The 25,257-nt window shown below is 37.8% G+C and overlaps 1 protein-coding gene across 5 annotated transcripts in view; it reads right to left on the bottom strand.

Moving 5' to 3' along the window:
- Positions 1–3,555: 3,555 nt before the first annotated feature.
- PPP1R12A (protein phosphatase 1 regulatory subunit 12A) overlaps positions 3,556–25,257 on the bottom strand; it is a 223,866-nt gene continuing 202,164 nt past the window's right edge. For 3 of the 5 annotated variants that reach the window (XM_030548637.1, XM_030548639.1, XM_030548640.1), the window contains 4 exons: positions 24,012–24,116; positions 22,669–22,716; positions 12,452–12,502; positions 3,556–6,006 (listed from right to left, as the gene is read on the bottom strand). In XM_030548637.1, the coding sequence (XP_030404497.1) occupies positions 5,920–6,006; positions 12,452–12,502; positions 22,669–22,716; positions 24,012–24,116 (291 nt within the window). In that variant the 3' untranslated portion in view covers positions 3,556–5,919. Of the gene's footprint in view, positions 6,007–10,752; positions 10,863–12,451; positions 12,503–13,248; positions 13,280–22,668; positions 22,717–24,011; positions 24,117–25,257 lie in introns of all 5 variants that reach the window. The other 2 variants (XM_030548638.1, XM_030548641.1) reach the window with 2 other exon arrangements.

The following is a 25,257-nucleotide window of genomic DNA, read 5'->3' as shown; positions in this document are numbered from 1 at the left end:
CACCTTTGGGGCTGCTGTACATGACTACTCTAAACTAAAACAGAAATCAGTCTAATTTTGAGCAGGATACAGCTGCAGCTGTTTGCTACCAAATACCAGCTTCTGCTCAGGCAAGCAAGACAAATGCGAAAGACACCTGCTTAATAAAGCTGACTGGAAATTTTCCAGCAAAAACATTTTTGCATTAGAAAATGCCCATTCGTCAAAACCAAGATGTTTTGTGGAAACATGTAGATTTTGATGAATCTTTCAACAGAACATTAGAAAATTCTGAAACTCACTGGTTTCCTATCAGTTTGACTACCCGGCTCTTCAGCTGCCCAGCTGAAGGACTGCCTTTTAGTTGGGGACTCCAGGCCTTCCAGACTCTTATGCTGGTTGGCTCCATAGGCTGCCTGACTTCCACAGCCTGGGAGCTAGCTCCCCTGAGACTTTGGCAGTTGCAGGGGTCAGGTAGCCCTAGAATCCCTGACTTTAACGCAGGCAGCATGGTGGGGCTGCCCAGAAACCAGCAACACTGAAAGGCCAAGAAGCTGCTGACAGAAATTGACACAATGCTGATCAGTTTCAGGACTCTTCACTACTGAATTACAGCTATGAAACTGATCAGACTGGCCAGTTAGCAAATACAAAAGAACCACAGGAGCAAGTTTTGGTGTTTTAAAATGAAATATTGCAGGATTTAAATTCCATGGAAAATTGAGTTTTTGGCCTTGTTCAGATATGGAAAAAATTTTCTTCCAAAAACACTATTATCAAACAAAAAAAAAATCTGTTTCCTGGCCAATTCTAGTACTTAACAATAATACTTCTACAGAAGTTCACTTTTAGTTTTTTTTTTTAAACGAAGATAATTCTTGGGATTTTTTAAAAAATAGCAGGAGTATTCTACTAACTTCCAATTATAAAAATTATAGAAAAGTTTTATAGAATTTCAGTATAATTTAACTTAGAACTGAAGAATGTCTTTTTCTTAAGCCACACACAAAAGAAGCATTGCTAGATGTTCTGGAAGTAACATTCATGTCTCTCAAGAGGTATTATGTACTGATGAGAAGAAACCCCAAAAAGGCAGTTGCAGACCTTGTGTTCTTAGAGTATTTTCCCCACTCTATTTAGTGGAGTCCCAGCCTTATACAACATTCCATAATACACACACTGAGTTTTGTATTGGCTGGGTACTTACATCTAGTCCAACAGTGAATTGCATCTTTATAGTTTGGTGCAACAGAAAAGCTGCCTTTCCTACATATATAAGCTTAACTTCAAAGAGATGCAATTGGAAATTAAAATTGTTGAACAACTTCCAGTTTTGCAAGTGGATAAACAGGTAATAAAAGAACCAAGTTTACTATCTTCATGCTGCATCATGAAGTCAAGTATGTGGAAGCCCCAACTGAAAGAGAGGGAAATTATTCAATCCAGTAAAACTAAGTACCTTCTAACGTGCCCCCACCTTTTCATTCAGAAGTGAATAACCTCATCCTTCCTCAGAGCAAAGTGTCAGCTAAGTATGACAAAAACAATAAGATAAAATGTATGCCATTACTAACTTTAGGCCAGGGACACACAATACAGGGCAAGGAACTCCACATTTGAGCTGGTTCTAGTTCTGATGGATGGGTTTGCTGCCTCTCCCTATACAGAGCAAGCATAGAGGTTTAGCATACTGGCCTGACAGATCTGAGGACACTGGCAGAAGCATCTCTATCAAGATTCTCAACTTCTAAGATGGTGTGACAGCTGCTCCCTGCCATTTCATTCCTCTCACATAGGAAATCTCCATAGTTTTGTATGATTATGCTGATCCTGTTGGAAATTAAGTAGCGTCCACTCTATTGAATGAAAGCCTATGATAGAGACAGCAGCTCTCCCATTTGGTGGAGCCAGATTTCTGTAGTAGACATACAGAAGACGTCTGTAGGAGCAAAGTGAAAAGGAAGATCCCACACAGTTGGCACTCTCCTTCCTTACACCCAAAGGGAGATGTGGGATCAGTGGATCTACATTTGGAATTCCTGCTTGAGGGGAGACACCCTTGCTAGCCCTGATGGAGCTAGCATGCTACAAGCAGAGTAGCTGGGGTGGATCAAGGGCTTCCCACCAAGTACATACCTGTGGGTCTCAGACAGGATCAGATGCAGGGCAACTAGCCCCTCCTCCACCTCCACTCTTTTTAGCGCACTCTCTCAACCAGAGGGAGCACAGCACAGTATGTCTCAAGCTTGAATGTACATCTCCAGCTTGAAAGGTAGACATACCCGAAGGTCAGTATCCTCTGTTCACAGACATGTGAATGGAGGGGTCAACTGATCTCCCTCCCCATGTTTAAAGTGGTGATTTGACCAAATACTTTTCCAATTTATAAACTGAAAACAAATAAACGCTTACCCCTTGTCTCCAAATAAGAGTACATTTGTTTTGCTTTAATCCAAAACACATTAGTGTCCCTTTTCTTTAAAAAGCAGCTGCTGCACAATGAGGCGGAATAGGTAATATGAAGACCCAGTAGGTCTGCAATGTGGATAGAATAGATCTGGCTTTACAGTCTGGAGCACAAAGCAGAGTTTTGCAGGGAAGTATGCCAGCTCAGACCATGTCAATGTAGAGAAGCTCTCAGTGAGATAGGAATGGATGATTTTTTGATTTGATGTAGGTGAAAGAACTGGAAACAGAAGAGAAGGGTGCGCAAAGACAGAAGGGAAAACTAATGGTGGTTAACTGAAAACTAACCTCAGTCTTTTCTGGATACGAGGAGGAAGTGGCAGAAGGCTGCATGGTGTGTGCGCAGTGGATATTGGGGAAAAGAACAAAGGATTGTTTGGGGAGGGGAACTAGTATCCAAGAGTTCCAACTTGCAGTCCTCTAGTTCTCTAGCCAAAAGCCAGAGTCAGGGATTGAACCAAGAAACTGACAGTCTCTTACATGCACAAACCTCCCTCCTGGCCCCTCAACTCCTATTGAGTGTTATTTATCTAATCTGTATCCTCATACATGGTCACTCCTTTTGAGACTCTGGTTCCGTCCTTGCTGGGTGTTATGGACACATGAATTGGTGCTGTGGATTGTATGTGCTATCCTACTCCTGCGCTGCTTTAAATCTCAAGCACCAGCTGTTTCCATGAATGTTCACTATTAACTCTGGCACAACTCTCCCCCGACCCTGGAAAACGTCCATTGAAAATACAAGTTACTGTTTTGAATTCCTTTCTCCTCCATGTCACTCACTGCACCATGAAAATCTATAGGTAAGTTTAGTCAGTCAGGCACAAGCAGCAATGAAGTGCTCTTCCCATTCCAGTATCGCCAAATGAGCAAGCAGACCTCCAAAGCAGAATTAGGTTTTAAGTTCTGTCATTTGCAGGTTGGCATGTGCTGTTTGGTTTAAAGTTCAGCTTTGGGGTTTGTCTATCTACAGTAAAGTTTAGTTAGCAAAATGTTTATGGAGAAATGAATTGGTGCTAAAGAATAATCAATTACATTCATGAGCTGCTCTAATAGATTCAGGATTGTATTTTACTGTGGTAATAGCACAAAAAACTGGTTCTCAATTAAGTTCTGCATACAGACAGGTTTATGTAAAATATATAAACATTTGTCCAAGTTGTTACATAATGCATAAATATGGCATTTTTACTGGTGCATTTACATATGTGCATGTACAATGATGTGCAAATAATCACAATTTGATTACAATCTTTGAAAAGCACTTGAACTTTGCATCCACGTAAAGCAATGAATGAAAAAAATGCCCACTGAATAATTTAAATACCAAACTCATAACATGGTTTAAAATATTCTCAGTAAAACTTTCACACATTTAAAATAGTTTTTATTCATTTTATTTGTATATGTCAAAATACATTTTTTCCAAAAGAGTGGGTTTTGCAACTAGTTTCATGCAGATACAAGGTCTGCTCAGTACTACCAATAAAATCAATATAGCACAGTAGCCGTTCGGTTCTTAGATAAAGAATAAATAACCTAAATATAAAACACTAAAATATTAGAAACATGTATTTACTCATTCACTGGCACTCAAACTTTACCAAATATAATCCAGAATATGCCTAAGTGTCTCATAACAGAACTGAACATGTTGCATCCATTCAAACTGATCAATTCTCTGCCTTTTATGTTAGCGTAAGACAATGATGGTTCCCTATATTCAGACCCATCTCTCATACAGATCAATTATAACAAGCTATCTCAAAAACTATCCTTGTACCTTTAAAATCAAGAATCCTGAGCTTGGTAGTAAGAGCATAACCTTACATCTTCAAAAAACCAATCAACAGAAAGAACATGTTCCCCTTACCCAAAAACCAAAACCAAAACCAAAACAAAAAAAAAAACAAAAAAAAACACACACAAAAAAGCCTCCCCACCCCAATAAAACAAAACCCCTCCCCAAGAAGTAGGCAGTAGAACACAATGACCTTTTTAAATGAAGGGGTACAAATTCACATTTAATATAGTATACAATAACCGAGAATACAATAGCTACTACAAGCTTTACAATGTACAATTGATTTTAATGGCTGAACTGTTCAGTGGTATTAGGCAATAGTCTATGTGCCAATAAGATGTCATCTTGTATAGTTTAGTGAAAATATAAAAGCTGTTTGTTTCTAACAAAAGCAATCTTCACTTAAGTACTTTTTTTTTTTTTTAAAAAGGCCACTGAAATGTATAAAATGGTCTGAACATGATGGTGGTATCAACTCAGATGCCTTTTCACATGGCAATAACAGTGCATATAAACATTGTGAGTGTAATGGGTTAGGTTTTGCAAATGATTTAGTAACTTTACTTTGGCTAGCACAACAGTTTTGGACAGCACTCAGATAAATACAGGTATGTGAAATGTAGTGAAGCAGTTATATTTATGCAACTTTTATTATGGTGAACACTATCAAATGAAGAAATGGGAGTAACAAGGTAATAAAAGTATTTTATAGTTCAATCCTTTTGTCAAGACAGGGCTCTGTAGAATGTACAATGTGTAAATTCATTATACCATAAAAATTAATGAACTTTGTTAAATACACCATTCTGGAGTAGCCTAATTTGCATTAACAGACATTTGCAATAGGGAAGATATTCAAGCATGCCACGTGGTGGTCTGAAAATCAAAACAGTACACATTTATATATACAGCATCACTCAGTACCTGCTAAAATGAATGTGAAGATTACAGGATCTAACATGTTTCACTACAAACTTTTTTTTTAAAGTGACCAATAAAGGCAGAAAACAGGACTTGTAAAATAATTCTAGTTTCAACTGACTTTAAAGCATCTTGTATAGGAGATAAATGCATATTGCACAAACAGTGAAAGCAGATGTTCCACCAAACATCTCTGCTCCAGGTGGCTGGACAATACAACTCTAGTTAGCAACACAAAGATGTATTTTAAAGGGTTGTGTGGTCTCTGCAAATGATAAAGCTGTGAAAACACTGTACAAGGAAAAAAAACTGGTACAAGAATAATTAAAAGGGAAAACACAAATCCAAACTTAGATGTAAAGAAAAAACTGAGTATAGAAAAACTATGAACTGTGGCACAACATGAGTAATTGTCTTCTGTGAGAGCTGAAAGCTTTTGTTGATGCAAAAGTGTTTATGTACAACTAAGGCTTACTGGTTAAATATCTGAGGCATATCTGGCCTTGAACACTTTCCTTATATGCTGTAGCTGTAAACAAGATTTCTCAGTCATTTTATCTTCTCAGCAGCTGCACTTTAACATGAAACAATGATCCTGATAAAAAGAACACAGGTAAGAGGGCATTTGGCAGGATATCTGAAAATGACAGTCTCCAAAAAATCTTCCCAAGCTTCCAGTGACTGCCACATCATGGTCCACTGGAGTTGCTAGATATGTGCAATACCATTTTGCTGCTGTAGTAAACTTTTTATTTGGAAAGTTTGCTTATAACTCTGATCAAGGCCCCATTTTCATCTTTTAGCCTCTGGTTGTCTGCCTTCAAGTCTGGTAGCATCTATCAAAAATGGAAGCACAATGGTTATTTTGCTGTTATAACCTAAAACAAAGGCAACAATACTAGACAAGGCAGTCATCAGAAACAGAACTCTCATTCACAGAAGCTGTTTTAGTTCTTTCAGTAATAAAGTGGTTTAGAGCACTTGGCCTTCTGGTATGAAATAATTAGGCTGGAATATAAATTGTTCTTTGCTAGCACCGGATGCAGTAAAATTCAGTAGCCGGAAAAAAAATGGCCTCATCCTGCTCTAGGTGCTTTTGTGCAAAGTAAATGTTGTTGAATTGTTTTAAAGTTTTTAATTACTTACAAGTGCACAACCAAAGTTTGTAAATTGATTGATTCTTACTATTCAAGAGGCCCATCTACACTAGCAGTCTGCATTATTTCATCAAGATTTAATATTAAAGCTAAGCATTTCTAGTACTGTTTGTTCCTGTACTGGTTCCAGCTTTCCGTAATACCCAGCCTGATCAACATAACATGCTTCAGCATGTCTACCTGTAGCACTACCTTCAACCTATGCTTCAGATCACCCATCCCAAATAGCAGACACCTAAGAAAACTACATTAAAAGAACATTAAGGTTGCAAAGTCAAACATTCAAAAGTTAGAAAATTCCAGAATTAAGGTTCCCTGGAAGGCTGGGAAATGCACAGGCACAGAGTTAGGAACCAACAATGGGGGAGGGAGTGTGGACAGGCATGGGGGGGCAGGGGGGGAGGCAGGAGCTGGGAAGACAGTTGGACAGGATCAGAGGGGGAGCATGGGCTAGTATCACAAAGATCTATAACCACTACAGAGAACACTCCCCTACAGAAATTACTCTCCACATTCATCTTCACAGAAAATATCTGTGAAGACTCTTGGGAAACTCTCCCCTCACCCGACACGAAAGATAACAGCCTATTTCTGCTAACAGCTACCTCAGCATCAGAGCTCTGTGCTTTGGATCTAAATGTCCAAATCCTGCTTATGACCCATTCAACACAATTCCAACATGATTTTTGTTTGTTTGTTTAAAAAAGGTTAGCAAATTGCACACACAACAACCCCATATGTTAAAAGAACACTAAGGCTGCAAAATCAAGCATTCAAAAGTTAGGCTGCCCACACAATGTAATTCTCTCCTGCCCCCAGTGTGTCTGTATTATGATACAGACTGACTACATTATCACATCCCCCCTCCCGCCCCCCCCCCCTGCATAATACCTGCCTCTTCAATGCACAGGACAGGCCTGCCCAGGGAATGAATCACGGGTGTGTAGTGAGTTACGATGTCTCATTTGCACAAAAATGAAGGTGCATGATGAGTGCAGCAGGACATTGCAGGAAGAGGAAAGATGGTCTCATCATGATTAAGGAACCTGAATGCCACCTGGAGAATTAGAGTCTCTCCTTGCCTCTGCCACAGCGTTCCTGTGTGAAGCTAAGCACTTTAAATCCAGACTTTTCACAGATGGCCACTAATTCTGTGTTCCTCATTTTATGGGTGTCCTAATTTTTGACCCTGGGGAGTGATGTGCACAAGTGCTCAGCACTCACAGCTGCAACTGAAGTCAATGGGAGCTGAGCTTCGATCATATAAACAGCTATAAAATGCTATCGACTTTGAAAAAAATCAAGCCCCGTATGTCTTCACTCGGGCACTCAAAATTAGCAGGCACCTTACTATTTTGCCCTTAATCTCTCTGAGCTTCAGTTCCCCTGCTGTAAAACGGGGACAATACCTCTCATCTCAGGGGTGTGATTAATGTTTGTGAAGCACTCTCATGCTATGGTCAGAGAACCATAGAAACACTCATGAGGATATTAATAATTCTATCTTCAGATCAGGGTTTGAATGGTATGTGTTAAATCAGGCATAGGGCTGAACACTGAACAAAGGAGAAGATAAAACTTCATGGAATGAGGCAGGGGCTTTTGAGCACTTGACTTTGCAATGTTAACTCTTAATGTCTCTTTTTTTTAGTGCAATATTATCTCTAGTTTACTGTAGCGTATGTATTACGTGTATGGACGTATCTCTGCACCACGTAATATGGTTTGTTCTAGTGTTTCTGTCCTATCTGGGGAAACAGTGTATAGTGAAATACAGATGAAATGGCCAAAGGCTACCATGCTCCTACCTTTTCTGAAACCTCAGTGCCTTCTGAGTGTCTGTGCTCGTGGAGGTAAGACACTTGGTTTTATTCTTCGTATATTTGTAAAAAGAAAATTATTTTGTTTTACATGGTATTGTGTTTGCCTGCTTCTTGTTTTGAAGCTAAACAGTTTTCTCTTTAGGATCTAGACAGCAGAAAAATGCAAGTTCAGGTGTGGACTGAGAACATCTCTCTGACCTATCCATGAGGCTTAGTCAATTCCGCCTTGTCCCCAAATGTACTAGTCAGTCCTCAAGGCAAATTTTGGAGAGAGTGTGGTATGGCAGGCTGACCAGAAGTGCACCTGAAGGAGATAAGTACCATAGAGAGCTGAGAGTTACTAATGTGTGTATAGGGCGGGGGGAGCTTTGTCTCTTTTCATAAATGTTTTTTTATTTTCTGTACAAATCTCTGGTGTGTGGGAGATGTGCCTCCAGCTCCAGAGTCCTGTGCCAACTCACTCCTTAATGAGGGAGCTACAGTTATGTATGTGAGTACACACGAGCTTTAGCTCTCCTCCCAACCCCCCGCCCCGCCCCCAGTGAATTTCCATCCAGATAAAAAAAAAAAACACTGTTCAAACATAGGGCTTTATCTAAATACAGTCTATTTGGTATGCAGTTACATAGTTGCCAAAAACTGTCCTTAATAGTTTTTATTCTGATGAAGCTATTTGTGCATTACTACTCACGGCAGGAAGGAGTAATGGGCAGAGAATATATCAGCCAAATACTGAACGGGAGAGGCGACAACACCAGTGTTCTGTATCACTGCACTAGTAGATATAGGTATTATGGGATCGATCTGGGAGGACAAGCTGAAATAGATTAGCTGCAACTTTGTGCTGCTTATGTATATGAATGCTAAAATGGTTTAACGTGAACCAGCCGAAGCAGAACAACTGACAACATTTGCTTGCAGCTAGTGCAATCTTACTGGATTTAGACGTTCTGGCAACATGTCCACATACCACTTTCAATACAAAGGGGGCAGATCCTCAGCTGGTATAAGTAATGAAGCTCTGACAAGTTACACCAGCTGAGGATCTGCCCCCAAACGGTTCACTACCATTTCAGGTGCTTGAATAGGTGGTGTAAATGCCAAAATTCTCTAGTGTAGCTGAGCCTTTGGTTAACCCTTCACTATATATGCAAAGCTTCAATTCCAGTTTACTTCTCCCTGAAAATCAAGAGCATCTTTTTATGGTCTCTTAAACAAGCAAGACTATAACGTGCACTATTTATGTCTTGTTATATTATTGTGGGTAATTTTGAATAGGCCTAGTTGATGCAAAATGTCATTCAATAGTCACTAAGCACGTCTTTTAGTAGCCAAACCCAGATTTTTACAAAACCAAACTCACAAATGATTAACAGTTTTGCATAAACAAAGGTTTAAACAGACTGTGCTCATGAGTATGTGTGGCCTCCTACCCCAACCCCTCAATGGAAAATTCTGAGGCTTGAGGCATATAGGCAGACCCCAAAGAAATGCATACGTCTCTCCTCTGGGAGGGATAGACAGAATGTGTGTGTGCAAAAATGAGGATGGTGTGAGAGCTATTAGCCATAAAAAAAATTCTATTTTTAAATATATTTTCATCTGGCCCAGATCCATAGGGCTCAGAGCTTCAGCCGTGCACAATTTTTCTATCAAGGACAAAGGGCTAGGGGGCTGAAAGATTTGGCATGTGGAGAAGGGGCAGGGGAATGGGTCAAATTTTGTTTTCTCAAAGGTGGCCACCAAATGGATTTTTCACAGATGTCCCCTGTAATTTAATTTCACACAGGTATAACGTGTAATCTTCAAAACCAGCACTCAGATTTCCTTTGGTTTACGGTTACAGATTTTTAAAACTATTCTAAATCTAGTTTGATAAAAAGAATATTAGCACAACTGAGCCAGATCTGAACTAAACAAAAGTATTTGAACAAATACATAATAAGCCTTGAAATGCAAATACATTCTTGAAGAAACGATGACTTTTTTGCATACCAAAACTCTACATACTGGAATGTAAAAACTAGAATAGCTGATGCAAACAATCAAGTCCATAATCCTGAAATCATTACTCAGATATTCACTAGTACAATTTTGATTTGGGTCAGTCTTATAAAAGTTAACTACAGTGGAGAGAGGAAGATCTCTACTGTCAATTTTAATATATTGGAAATCTTAAGGTCAATTTTCCAACTCTGCATCTTGTACAAAAGTCAAAACAAAGGAAACCTAATGCTAGTTCAAGTCCTGTATGAATAGCCATGACTTCTGGGGTACCACACCTATAAATAAACTACAATCAAAAATCTTGTACAAGTCAAGACAGACCTATTTCTTGAACTATCCTCTGATTTGTCTTTGAATGGAAAATGAGAAGATATGATGCTAGTAAGGATAATATCAAATCCTACCAATGTGTCTGTAAGAAGGAACAGTAGCTGGGACAACTGGACATCATGCATAAGCCACACTTCTGTAACCAAGCAATAAGTAAATCTTTGGACACACAAGCATTAATTGTAAAGTGCTGCCAAAGCACTAGCTAAAATTCAACACCTGCCAAGCTACTCAAAGGAGGAAAAATGAAGAAAGACGAAATTACAAGTCCACAGAACGTAGTTGCCTACAGGACCCTGAGAGCTTTGCAACCACTCTGGTCAAGGCCCTATTCTCAGCCAGCAGTCGCTCATTTAAATGTCTCAAAGATTGGATCTGCAGGAATCATAAAGAAATAGGAGTGAAAACAAGAGAAAAGCAAGTATAGTATGTTTAAAAAAAAACAGACGAGAATTGAAAGAAAACTTAAATCAAAAGAGACAGTCATGTTAAAAGCAGATAACTAGCTGTGAAAGGAAAGGATCAAAAAGTGGCACATTCTTGAAATGTAATCTAAGAACAGCCAGTGATTAGTCACAGCTTTCCAGAACAATTCAGGATGCATTAACAATGAGAGTTATTCCAGGAATTCTTTACTTAAAATTCTAATTACATGGACTAAATTTCCTATTCAGCAATCTGCAAATAATCATGTGCTTAACACTACATGACACTTAAGTGGCACTACAACAAACAATAGGATGAGAGTTAATCTTATAATTAAAAACAATGTGTGGCTGCAAATAAAGAACTTTATAAAACTGATAATATATTTGTATTCTCTATTTCTCTTATCACTCTAGTCATCCTTAAGGATATACTTGTAGGTTAACACAATATGAAAGTCTCTATCCTGCAATTCCCCATCATTAGAAGAATGATAATTTTTTCCCATGCTGTAGTTTGCTTTCTGTCCCAAATATTATTTTGTCCTCCATTAAGGCACGCGTACTTGGCTCTAAATCTAATGGAGATAAAACAACATGGTTGTCTTTTGTATACTCTGCTTCTCATCATCCATTATGTCAGCAAGAACTCATGTATGCCTTTAAAAGAACAGTATCTGGAAGTAAGAGCTGTTGCAGAGCAGCAGGGAGAGCTCAAAAATGTGTTTTAGAAGAAACCCTTTAGCAACAGAATAATGAATACTGGCTGTCAACAGACTGGTGGTCTCTCTAAAATTATGGCATCCAAAGATGTTTTCTAGTTCACTGCATTCCAACTGCTTCCTTGGTATGATTCAATTTTATCATTGGTTTGGTTGGCTCACTTCTGGAGTTTTGTCCATGGATATAATGAAAAATGTATATATGGTCAGCTCCCTGGATTAACCTTGTTTAGCTCAAATCATATCACTCAGGACCTAAACTGAGTAAATGTCGGAGGGAGAAGAACTGTGCATTGAACCATATCATGACTTAAAAAAAGAAAACAAATCACAGAAATTAACTCTAAAACTACAAGGTTAAAGTCATATTTGTTAAAAAAATCTCATAGGCCAATCTTCTGTTTTGCACTACTGTAAGAAGTTAGTGAAAACCATAAAATACCATCTCAGCCTCTAAAAGTGATAACTTAAACCAAGGGGAAAAGTGTAAAAAAAAAATTACTACCCTAGAAACCTTTGCCTTTTCTCCCTGGTTACCACCCTAAACTTGTAAATCTCAGCCACTTTCTTAAAAAAAAAAAAAAAAAAAAAAATTTAAAAATCACCCTTTGCTGTTATATCCTTTGCAAACAGAAAAGCAATGGAATTGGAGATTACTGCACAAGAGATTCTGTTGTGTTGGAAACTCAGGGAAATGATGTATTTGCCTATTTGCCAATGAGATTGCCAACAGCTGGAAAACTTCCACCTTACAAATAATGTTAACAACCAACGCACACTTTTACAGAATTAGTCACAAATGGTGTGAAACACTTACTTTGAGTTCCTCTTCCATTTCAGATATCCGTCTTTCCAGAGCTCTTCGTTCCTAGATGAAATGAGTGGCGTTAATGGTAAGCAATGCAAATTGCATTTTTAATAGTTCTTATAAATATGGTGAACATTGTGATACATGTCAAGTTTCAAAGACCAAACAACTAGAAGCACAGAGCATACAGGAGACTTGTGATGCCAGTGATGTGTAGAAAATTCGTTCACATTAAAATTTAAAAACTTAGATGGGAGAGAGATTAAGATATTCATTACTATTTTCAAAATACACCCCATCTCTTCCTGTACATTAATTTGGACAGGGTATAAGTTTATAAGTATGCCTTTGTTCAGATTTATTCCCTCAGGTAGACTTTTGTGATAATTTAACACACAAGAAAATGCAGAAAATAATCAGAAACAAACAAGTATATTAAAAGAAACAAAAGCACAAAAAGCATAAGCTTTCATAGACAAGCAAATATAGCTGAAACATTTGTCCCCTCTCAGAATCTTCCCAAGACACTATTTTTTTTTTTAAAGTTCATTCCCATAATATATTTTAGATTAACAACGCAGGCAACAGACTTGATATCATGATTGCTTTCCTTGTGTAAGACAATGCAGTGGGTCTTATTTAAAAGCAGTTGCTGTATGCAGTATTTTACATTCCAATTTTTCAAAGAGTGAAAGGCAAAAGCTACAGATTACTGCAAAGTGTACATTTATATCTGCATACAATGGTGTTATGCAAAACAGCAAGCAGCATTAACTGAGGTGTGTAAAACTTTGGTTAGATCATACCGCCCAGTAGATACTGACTCTTGCCGGTCACCTTTCAGATACAAACCATTTGAATTTAGTTTAATCATAGTGAAGTTATTCCCCAGACATATTTCCCCATTTTAGCAAAATAACTTTAAAGGCTTAGCAAAGTAATCATTCACTGCAGTTGTTAGTATCCTTACTTTATTCTACTTAATGATTTTGAGTTGAGAATTGTATTTTGACAAGATGATATTGACAGATAATAGGCATAGTTATCAGTACCAGTGAATTAACTGCAGTAAGCAAGTGAGTAACAAAAGCAAAATAACAAAGCCAAATAAAATAATTCCAAGAAAGCAGTAAACCCAAGTCACCAAGAGTTACATCAGTTACTTATTATTAGTTTTTAAGGGTAGCATTTATTACCAGAGCTCTTAGAAACTAGCGATCAATTAAATATAGTTCAGACTTCATTAAGTTTTTACAGTTCAAGTGAGGGTGGATTGATTCAAATCAAAAGCAATTTAAATAACCAATTTCAATCATGATTTAAATCAGCAAGCAGGAAACACTGATTTAAAATAATTTTAATTGTGTTTCCCAGTTGTACTTCATAATTTTTTTCTAAAGAAAGGTTGATTTTCATTGGTTGGTAACCAATTAAAATGTTGATTTACAACTAAATGTAGCCTTTACATTAGATTTGGTGCTTAATTTTGCTAACCAGGAGGCTATGCTATATCTTATACATTTAAGATTTACTTAAAACAGTTTATTTACGCTTATTCGCATTCTTAACATGTTTATGTTAGAAAATGGTTATTTATCTAAAAGTTTATAAAAACATGTTTTGCATTTAAAACTGATTAAACAAAGGAAGCGTTATGCCTAATTAATTAACTCAACTGATTGTTTCTAGTCCTAATCAGAGTTTAATGTCAAACGTCATCAAGAGGCATCCCCAACACAGTACCCGTGGGTGCCATGGTGTGCCTGCGTCCTGCCCCCCGGGAGAGCACCTGCTGAAATGCTGCAGCGGCATTTTGGCGGGGATGCCTCTTGATGACGACGCTTGTCGCCGACAAGTGATGTCATCGAGAGGCATCACTCCCAAATTTTGGCAGAGACGTCTCTCGATGATGTCGCTTGTCGACAGCAAGCAACGTCGTCATCGAGAGGCGTCACCGCCGAAAAGCCGCTGAAATTCGGTGGCATTTCGGTCAGTGCTCCACCACCGCAGTGGTGCTTCGGCTGGCGCCTGCCAGCCACAAAGGTTGGGGACCACTGATGTAGTCTGACCTCCTGAATATCTGCTGCCACTGAGCACCCACATACTAAACTCAACCAAAATACTGCAGCCCACAGGAGACTAGACTATTGTGTGTCACAGGCAGAGAATAGAAGGGAGCGAGCTGCACCGGCGCCCGAGGTCCCGCAATTGCGGGGAAATAATTAAGTAGTGTATAACCAGATAATCCTGGCAAATGACTCACACCAACATGTAGTGGAAGGCTAACCCCCACAAGGACACAGCCACGTGACCTGGGGGAAAAAATCCTGCCTGATCCCACATATGGTGATCAGTTAGACCCTGAGCATGTGAACAAGAACGAGCCAACCAAACACCTGCATGAAAGAATGCTTGGGGCCACCTCAACATTAGCCCTCCTTATCCAGTGTCCATGGTCACCATGTCCTTCAAAATTTTAGAACTAGCAGATCTCATGCTCTCTCACCTAATTTGTATTCATAGTTTATAAGAGGAAATCAAGGTTTCCTGCTTTTTTAGCTCCCTATTGGTGTCTCAACTTGGAATGAACTAGTCATTGAACTGAACAAGTTGAATAAACTGAAATGAAAATATTCTCTCTGTACCTACAGAAGAGGCTACTGCTGTTATAGCTAGTTCAGCACTTCAACAAATTCTGGTTCCAGGTGCTTTGCCAGTGACTTTCGAGAGTTCAGTGGTATATTGGGGGGAAGGATAGTTCAGTGATTTGAACATCGGCCTGCTAAACCCAGGGTTATGAGTTTAATCCTTAAGGGGGCCACTTAGGGATCTGGTGCAAAAAATCAGTACTTGGTCCTGCTAGTGAAGGCAGGGAGCTGGACTCGATGACCTTTCAAGGTCCCTTCCAGTTCTAGGAGATAGGTATATCTCCAATTATATAAAATGTAAATAACTTTCTTTAAAATTTGGCAAATATACTATTTAATATTATTCGGTATTTAAATGATTTTAATAGATTATAGTAAGTTTAGGCCTTCAAATAGATTGTTTATTTAAAATTAAAATTTTAAATAGGTTGATTTTTTAAAAAAACAGTTTTTAATTTGAATGAAACAATCCAATTTAAATAAAAAAGTAATTTTTAAAAAATATAATTGCTTTTTATCTACACTGGTCCAAGCTACACAAGAGGGGCTCTTAATTGGGCTGACCTAGTAAATTGTTTGTCATGCAAATAACAAAATTCTGATTAACAGAATCATAGAATATCAGGGTTGGAAGGGGTCATCTAGTCCAACCCCCACACAGACTTTTTGCTCCAGATCCCTAAATGGCCCCCTCAAGGATTGAACTCGTAACCTTGGGTTCAGCAGGCCGATGTTCAAACCACTGAGCTATCCAGAAAATGAAAGTTGTTTCTATGATACAGAAGCATCCCTAACAACAAGCTTCCTACTGTAGTGGGAGCGTATTTTAAAAAACAAAAACATAGTTACAGCTACATGTCACTATTTTCTCAAGGAGGAAAAACAAACAAACCAACAAACAAAACCCTGGATTCCCTGTACCAAAAAACTTTCTGAGGTAACATTTTAGCAGCTTTTAGTAGTTAAAAGAAATACTGACAAGTTATTAGTAGGACTGTCAAGTGATTAAAAAAAATTATTGCAATTAATCGCACTGTTAAATAATAGAATACCATTTATTTAAATATTTTTGGATGTCTTCTACATTTTCAAATATATTGATTTCAGTTACAACACAGAATACAAAGTTTACAGTGATCACTTTGTATTTATTTTTTATTACAAATATTTGCACTGTAAAAAAAGATAGTATTTTTCAATTCACCTAATATAAGTATTGTAGTGCAACCTCTTTTTAATGAAAGTTGAATTTACAAATGTAGAATTATGTACAAAAAATAACTGCATTCAAAAATAAAACAATTTAAAACTTTAGAACCTACAAGTCCAATCAGTCGTACTTCAGCCAATCGCTCACACAAACAAGTTTGGTTACAATTTGCAGGAGATAATGTTGCCCATGTCTTGTTTACAGTGTCACCTGAAAGTGAGAACAGGCGTTTGCATGGCACTGTTGTAGCCGGTATTGCAAGATACTTATGTGCCAGATGCACAAAAGATTCAAATACCCCTTCATGTCAACTACCATTCCAGAAGACACGCATCCATGACGGGTTCTACTCTATAATGGTCCAAAGCAGAGTGGACCGACATATGTTCATTTCCATCATCTGAGTCAGATGTCACCAGCAGAAGGGTAAACTTTCTTTTTTGGTGGTTCAGGTTCCGTAGTTTCCACATCGGAATGTTGCTCTTTTAAGACATCTGAACGCATTCTCCACATCTCGTCTCTCTGATTTTGGAAGGCATTTAAGATTCTTAAACCCTGGTCAAGTGCTGTATCTATCCTTAGAAATCTCACACTGGTATCTTCTTTGTTTTGTCAAATCTGCTGTGAAAGTGTTCTTAAAACAAATGTGCTGGATCATCATCTGAGACTGCTATGACATAAAATATATGGCAGAATGCAGGTAAAATAGAACAGGAGACATACAATTCTCCCCCAAGGAGATCAGTCACAAAATTAATGAACACATTTTTCTTTAATGAGCATGATCAGCATGAAGCATGTCTTCTGGAATGGTGGCTGAAGCATGAAGGGGCATATGAATGTTTAGCACATCTGGCACGTAAATACCTTGCAACGCTGGCTACAAAAGTGCTATGCAAATGCCTGTTCTCACTTTCAGGTAACATTATAAATAAGAAGCAGATGGCATTATCTCCCGTAAATGTAAACAAACTTGTTTGTCTTAGCAATTGGCTGAACAAGAAGTAGGACTGAGCGGACTTGTAGGTTCTAAAGTTTGTTTTGTTTTTGAGTGCAGTTATGTGACAAAAAAAAGCTACACGTGTAAATTACACTTTCATGATAAAGAGATTGTACTACAATACTTGTATGAGGTGAACTGAAAAGTACTATTTCTTTTATTATTTTTACAGTGCAAATATTTGTAATAAAAACTAATATAAAGTGAGCCCTGTATACTTTGTATTCTGTGTTGTAATAGAAATCAATATATTTGATAATGTACAAAACAGTGTGATTAATCACGATTAATTTTTTTAATCGCCCTTTTTTTTGAGTTAATCATGTGAGTTAACTGCGATTAATCAACAGCCCTAGTTATTAGTCATCTTTTTCAGGAAGTTGTTCTTTTAAAAATTTCCTTGTCTGTTGGACTAATTTTAAGTTACAGGGTTAAAGTCAAATCACGATTTGTGCATTCCATAAAAACAACAAAAACTTTTCCTCACTTCTCCATGAAGATTTAGTCCAGAGATGTATTGAAGTCTCTTAATGCTAAGACTTCATTCTCTGTTTTATACCTGATCTTCAACCCTGGGTTTGTTTGCTTTCCAACTGCAATAATCTTCTGTTAATTACAGTGCATTAGTGCTGTTCAACTCTGTTTAATCTAATAGTTTTATTTATGAAGTGTCCTCCCTGGGTGCCACTGAAAAAGTAAGTTTCCCTAAGAAATAAAAGGTCTGACTTAAAAAATAAGAAAATAGTGGTTATAATAAAACAAAACCATACTATTGTTCAGAAAAAGCCAGAACCATCAATCAAGGTCAACACTGCATGCATTTACCCCTTCCCCAAAGTGAATGACATATCTATTTACATAGTAATGTTTGGATCATGCAACGTATCAGTGCTCACACATTTCAATTAGAGTTTTGCTTTTATCTAATTCTCTAATCCTACCTAAAAGAAATCTCAGTCAGAGCACAAAAATTAGCTTTACTAATCCCTCACTATATGCTTGTTTATCAATTATGAAGTTTCTGATTCAGCTAACTGCAATATGCAAATCCTGTATTCTGAATAAGGGCCATGGATACTTCTCCTGTCTACTCTCTATCCACATGCTAACACACACAGGCACCACAACTTCTGACACTCTCCCAACCAGCTTCAAAGATTAAATACCATTAAATTTAAAAAAGAATTACTTTTAGCAGGAGAGGGCCAACGGGGATTGCCAAAATAATGAGATGTCTGGGGTTTTGTAAGGTGACAGACTATAGCCAAGCACTATCGAGGAATTAACAGTAATCAGAATGTCGGTGTGAGAAGATGTACTTCAGTATAAAAATGAACAACCTGAGGATATTCTCTATTACATCAGCAGCAACCATATTCTGGGCTTATAAACACTTCAACCTTTCACCTCAAAGAGTTGGTTTACCCCAGTATACAGTTATTGCCTCCAAACAAGAAGCATCTTTGGGTTATATGAATTATGTTCAATAACTAAGATAGAGATGTCCCCAATCCAAATCCACAGATCTGAGCAGCCCCACACTTTGGGGAGACTTCAGGATGATGTCTGAAGTCCTGACCAAGATCCAAATTTTGCCGTTTTGGCTCCTCTATTCTGTGATGGTAAACTCCTCTCACTGTACTACTTGGAATGTCCAAAAGCATGCCTAACCTACATTTCCAAGTTAAGGGCTATAAATGGAACCCTTAATCCTGTTCTGCCTAAATATTGCCGGGATCTCCTAGCAATGGTGAGACATGTGCCACCCATCCCAATCTTCATAGGACAGGCCCAGTTCCTACAACATTGTAACTAATCTCAAATAACTATGTTGACAATCAATCATCAGTTTATGGCACAGAAACCTATTCTTTTTAGGGCTGGCAGGGGTATCAGTCAGAATCAACTTCTAGAATATTTGTTAGGCTAGTACTATAAAACAGTTTTAATAAGTTTATTTATCATTAGTGAAGAAAGGTACATCTCATCTTGAAAATGGGTCATAGCCCAACCGATTCTATTAGCATTTCCTTATGGTAACACCTACCTTCTCTCAACCTTGCATCTCTTCCAGCCTCTCCCACTATTTCATTTTTTTCCGGTTCTGTTTTTATATGTATATATCCCCAAGTTTCAATTTTACGTAAAACGTGTCTTATACTTGGCAAAGTAGAACATAAGTTTTAGCTTACTGCTTCATTTATGTATAGGCTTGTGCTGCATGTGAAAAATTGTACCTTTAAAAATTCTCAAAATGATACACAAAAAATTCTACTAAGTAAAGGTGTCTAGTATATTTCTGGATAGCCGATCTTTATTTACTGCTAACAGTTAAAAAGTAATTGAAGTGGGATTTTTATTAATAAACTGAATTTTAGAGTATAACAATGTTATTTTGAAAGGGAAGCTAATTAGAGATAATTCTATCCTCACACCACTTTCTTCTTCTTAAGAATATTTGAATGAAAAAAATAATCTTTGGTATTTCATTGGCTATTGCTGTTGATTCAGCTGCTGAACTCATTCCTCTGTGACACTGCTGTTAGGAAAGAACTGATGTCACACACAATTACTACTTCAGCTCAGGAATAAATAATAAAGGTGGATTTTTCTTTAAACTGCTCTCAAAATGGTATCTGAGCACCAGATGAAATAACTAATATTTAAAGTACAGATGCTCCCGGGGTTATGCAAACCTGACTTATGCAAATCCGCACTTACAGAAAAAGTTCCTTCCATAAGCTAGAAAGGTGGTGGGGTTTTGTTTTGTTTTGGAGGAGGGGGGAGAGATGGTTGGGTATATGTTTCTGACTTACGCAAAATTTGAGTTACGCAAGGCATTTTGCAACGGAACGCTTGCCTAAGTTGGGGAGCGTCTGTAAAAGAAAGCAGTGAAATGGAAAAGGAGAAAATGTATAATCAAAGAAATTCTTTTTTAAAAAAATGTTCCTCATATATCAGAGTTAAGTTTGAGTTGGTAAAATAAAAAGAACATGACTCCACTCCTCGAGCCAACTAGGTTTCAACTACTCAGTAATGCTATCACAACCTTTATTCCTCCCTTGACCCGCTATGTGTTTTATGTAATAAATTTGGTACAAGAGTAACACTTCTGCAGTGAAACTAATTGGATAAAAAGTCTCCTCTGTGGAAAATAAACAGTTTCACAGGGTATGTCTACACTACCTCCCGGATTGGTGGGCAGTGATCGATCCAGCGAGGGTTGATTTATCGCGTCTAGATGCGATAAATCGACCCCTGAGTGCTCTCCCATCAACTTCTGTACTCCACCGCCGCAAGAGGGGCAGGCGGAGTTGATGGGGGAGCGGCAGCAGTCGACTCACCGCAGTGAAGACACCGCGGTGAGTAGGTCTAAGTATGTCGACTTCAGCTACGTTATTCATGTAACTGAAGTTGCATAACTTAGATCCATCCCCCAGTGTAGACCAGGCCATAGTGTCACTAAGTCTCTTAATACAATGGCCTATTTTAGGAACTGAGAGCAAAGCAGGAATTTTGCTACGGAGACACAAGAGCATCATGCACTACACCTTTAAATAAATTGCAATGCATATTAAAAACAGGAACCATTATACCTATGATATACATAATTAAAAGTAATAAATTTCACTTGTGTGAGCACAGTAGCAAAGGAAATGCCCATTAAAGCAGGTGATTATCACTGCCCAGAGAAAAAGATGCGAGCTACCTTAGGGGGTCAAAAGAATTGAGGGACAGAAGGTGCAGAGAAACTGTTAGAGCTATCTGGAGAGGATGCAGGAATGAATGAATGCAACAGTAAGGAAAGCCGTTTTCATCTCTGCATATCAGGAGCCTTATTTTCCTTATGCATTGTTCATTCACTAAACTACCATAGTGGAATTTCAGTCAGTTAGTGCAGCTGAGCATTTCTGCACCTCCTTGGTTCCCTACCGTAACTAACAAGTAAATTTTTATTTTATCATTGGTAAGATCTGTAGAACTAAAAGTGGCTTCTTAATCTGCAATAATTCCTGTTAAACTTCTAAATCCAGTACTCCTGTATACTATTAAAACAATCTATAGCTGCAGAGTTGGATTGGAGTTTTTTTGGTCTGGTTTTTGTTTAGGTGGCAGAGAGCAAAAGGCAAGTTTAAGGGATTCATATAATGTTTCAATATAAATAATTTACTTTAAGAATAACGAAACTAACACTACAAAAAATCCTCCTCTCACTACTCTTCTTTTTATACCTTAAAAACAAGCTTAAACAATTTAAATGAATTTGGCTTTTAAAAAAAAAAAGTGGCTCTTGAGAAGAGCCAAACTTTTGTTCAAAGGAAATTTTTACAGCTAAGTTACTAGCTTTGAAAAAACGAGTCTCTAATGGAAATGCAGACATAAAATTAAATGTTTGTGTCATATATAAACTTCAGTATGACCATAATTTTAAACCCCATGTCTTACTGCTTACATATACATTTATGTTCAAATATACATATTACCTCTCACAGAATGTGAGTGATCTGTATTTTCAACAACCTCATCTTCACTCTGCCTTTAGGAGTACTAAAATTCCCAGTCTGCACAACTTCAAACAGATCCTCTCACCCAGTTTAAAAAAAAAAATCCCCCCATCAATTTTCCTCTTCTCCCCTCCCCCAAAGTGGTATCATCATTATTACTGATGATAAAAGGAGATTCCCATGAGACATCCCGTACTTGCTTTTCACCATGGAAAGTTCCAAGACATCAAATCCTAAGTAAACGAGGAGAAAGTTTTGAGGTTTTTTTTGTTGTTTTTTTTTAAATGAAGGTGTTGGAAGCTGCTTAGAAATATGGAATGTTAGACATAATTCCAGGGAAAACTGTTTAACAAGCAGAGTACAGAAGTGGAAGTCAATGGTGCAACTTACTACATCACCACCACGTGTGGTTATATTACATATAATTAACTTATAGTACGGTATGCAGTGTTACTGAAGCCATGTTGGTTCCAGAATATTAGAGACACAAGGTGGGTGGCGTATTATCTTTTAATGAACCAACTTCTGTTGGTGAGAGAGAGACTTTTGAGCCACACAGAGCCATTCTTCAGGTCTGGGAGAGATACTTTGAGCATCACAGTTGAATACAAGGTAGAACAGAGCTGTGACTCACACACAGAGCTCACCCATCTTCTCTCTTTAATATAACTGACAGTGTGAGGACAACTAATTAAAAGAAGTATTACTGCCTATAATGCTACCTTACATTTATTGCCACTTTGCATCCTACAAACCCAACATCTAAATCGTAAGAATCAGTTCAATAAAATATATCCACCCTGGGGTTGGAAAACACAACAAAACAAACTAAAGAATCCACTAGATCTTTTGCAGAAACTTACCCTTTTTTCCATTTCCAAGAGTGACCTGTCAGCAAATCTCTCTTGTCTCTGAAATATAATGTTAATAATTACATTTGGGATTTAGGGTAGAAAAATATAAAATATAGGAGGCAAACAAAAAACCCACAATATTTTGACTCTTTATGGTCTCAACAAAGAAAAGTCAAAAGTCAAAGAATTAAACAAATAAAAGCTTTTTTGTATTCCTGAAATCAAAACATACAATTTTACATAGTCTTTCATCTCATGCCCAAGAAACTCTTTAATACTTATATTCTGAGAGACAGTGTTGTAGTTAAGGTTCTAGAATGGTATAAAAGTGAACAGAGTTTGTTCCTGGCTCAGTCACAGATGTCCTCTATGACCTTGGACAAGTAATTTAATCTTTTTGCACCCTTTGGCAAAGTAAGTTAATACATCCTTACCATTAAGGGTGTTACATCAATGATTTCATTGATGTTTTTGAGATGCTTAGGGTTAGTCTATGCTGCTGCACTACATTGGCACAGCTGCTGTAGTGTTGAAGACACGCTATGCTACGGGAGAGGACCCTCCCGTTGGCTTAATTACTGCATCTCAATCAGAGGCGGAAGCTATGTTGCTAGGAGAGCGTCTCCTGCCAACATAATGCTGGTATGGACACCGCTTTAAGTCGATGCAACTTACATCGCTCGGGGGAGTAGGGGGGCACTTTTTCACACTCCTGTGTGATGTAAGTTGCATCGACTTAAGCAGTAGTGTAGACAAGCCCTTAGATACTACAGTGATGTATACTGGGTACAGATATTTATTTATAAATTCTTTCTACAATAGTTTTTAAGAAGAAACCTACTATTAATCTACAGATGTGATATCACCATATGCCACACTGTTATTTGAGAGCTGTCATCTGCACCTATTTAGAGGTTGCCCTATCTGCTCTAACTGCAAGACAGGATGTCTAATCAGCCAGTGACAGCATGGCAGTCTGTAACAACCTGCCATCAGGTTTATAAAACAATCAGTTCATAAGTTAATCATTGATACTTTGAACAAATGTAATTCAACAATGTAGAATCATTTTCTCTGTTTTTATGCCTTCCTCCCTGCAGAGAAATTACTTAGATATATGCCGGCAAGAATCATTGATTCCTTAACAATTAACACTTGCATTAGGCGACCAGACTCATATGGCCTTCCCTCATCTCCAGCAACAATGGCAGTTGCAGTACTTAGCCCCATTCTTTTAGAAAAAGAGAAGGTAAAGTCGACACCTGAGAAAAATGTCAATTCCATTTCCAGGATTTGCTGGTTTGTTACCCATTTTACCAGCTAGAGACTTTGCTTTGTGAGTGAATACAAACCTGAGTGGCCTTTTCCAACTGTAGTTTAAGATCCGTCAGCTCCATGTTGGTATCATGTAACTGCGCTTTCAGCTTTTCATTTTCAGTTAGAATCTGTTCATAAAGCTAAGAGAAAATTTAGACAGGTTTAAGAAATGTGCATCTCTTTTAGTTGCATTACTTAATGTACAAGGGGCTAAATTCTTCTAAAACTTGATTTAATTGTACAAAAAGAAATTTATATTCAGAGGTTCTATAGAACAGAACAGTACTTTTCTCTGTGTGTTCTGAACCAACTTAATAGAGAACTATATTCCCACTACTGAATGGCTCAAAAACACCTGCAGAAACAATATCATTTCAACTGATTTTTAGGGCATTTTCTTAAGAACATTACTAGCTTATCCCTTATTAAATTATACAGTACAATTTCATAAGGGTGACAAAAGCATTGTAAGTAGTATTACAAGAAAATTCTAGCTTCCACACGTAAAATGTTTAAATTCCCTGAAAGGAGAAACTTCTGTCTTTTATATTACAGACAAGACGACATGTATGATAATTTTACCTTATATTTCCATAATAAAGACAACAATTTGAAACATTTTCCTTCTGAAAAAAATCTCTCATTGACAATAGGTTGAACAGTTTCTCATTTCTTCACAAGTTTCTTCTAGTTTTCAACAAGACTTGATTTTATATTGTACTAGCAAGTGCACCAAATAAAAGTCTCCATTATAGATGTCAAGCAATTCTAACAACACAAGGACCAAGGTAGTGGGTATGTGGTGTCATTAAAATAGCATTTGGCTCCTCTGGACTTTCCCCTTCTCTTGCAGAGGTGAATGCAAGGGCCAGAAGCTACTATATAGCCAGGGAGGTGGATACAATTCTTCCTCTTTGCCTCTGTGGAGTTCCGAGTTGAGTTACTTAAGGTATGCCCACACTTACTGGGGATCAGCACTGCGGCGATTGACACACCGGAGGTCGATTTAGTGGGTCTACTGAAGACCCACTAAATCACCTACTGATCACTCTCCCTCAACTCTGGTACTCCACTGGAACGAGAAGTGTAAGAGTCGATGGGAGAGTTTCTCCTGTCAACCCAGCATGATGTAGACACCACAGTAAATCGACCTAAGCTATGTCAACCTCAGCTATGGAGTTGCGTAACTTAGGTTGACTTACCCCAGTAGGCCTTAGGCTAAGGCAAGATTTGGGACTTAATGTGAGTAATATGATTACTTCAGGATAGAATTTATTGGGG

Source organism: Gopherus evgoodei, chromosome 1 (genome assembly GCF_007399415.2).
Source record: "Gopherus evgoodei ecotype Sinaloan lineage chromosome 1, rGopEvg1_v1.p, whole genome shotgun sequence".
Lineage (NCBI taxonomy): Eukaryota > Metazoa > Chordata > Testudines > Testudinidae > Gopherus > Gopherus evgoodei.
The sequence above is the reverse complement of the archived record's forward strand: the minus strand, read 5'-3'. Positions and strand labels throughout refer to the sequence as shown.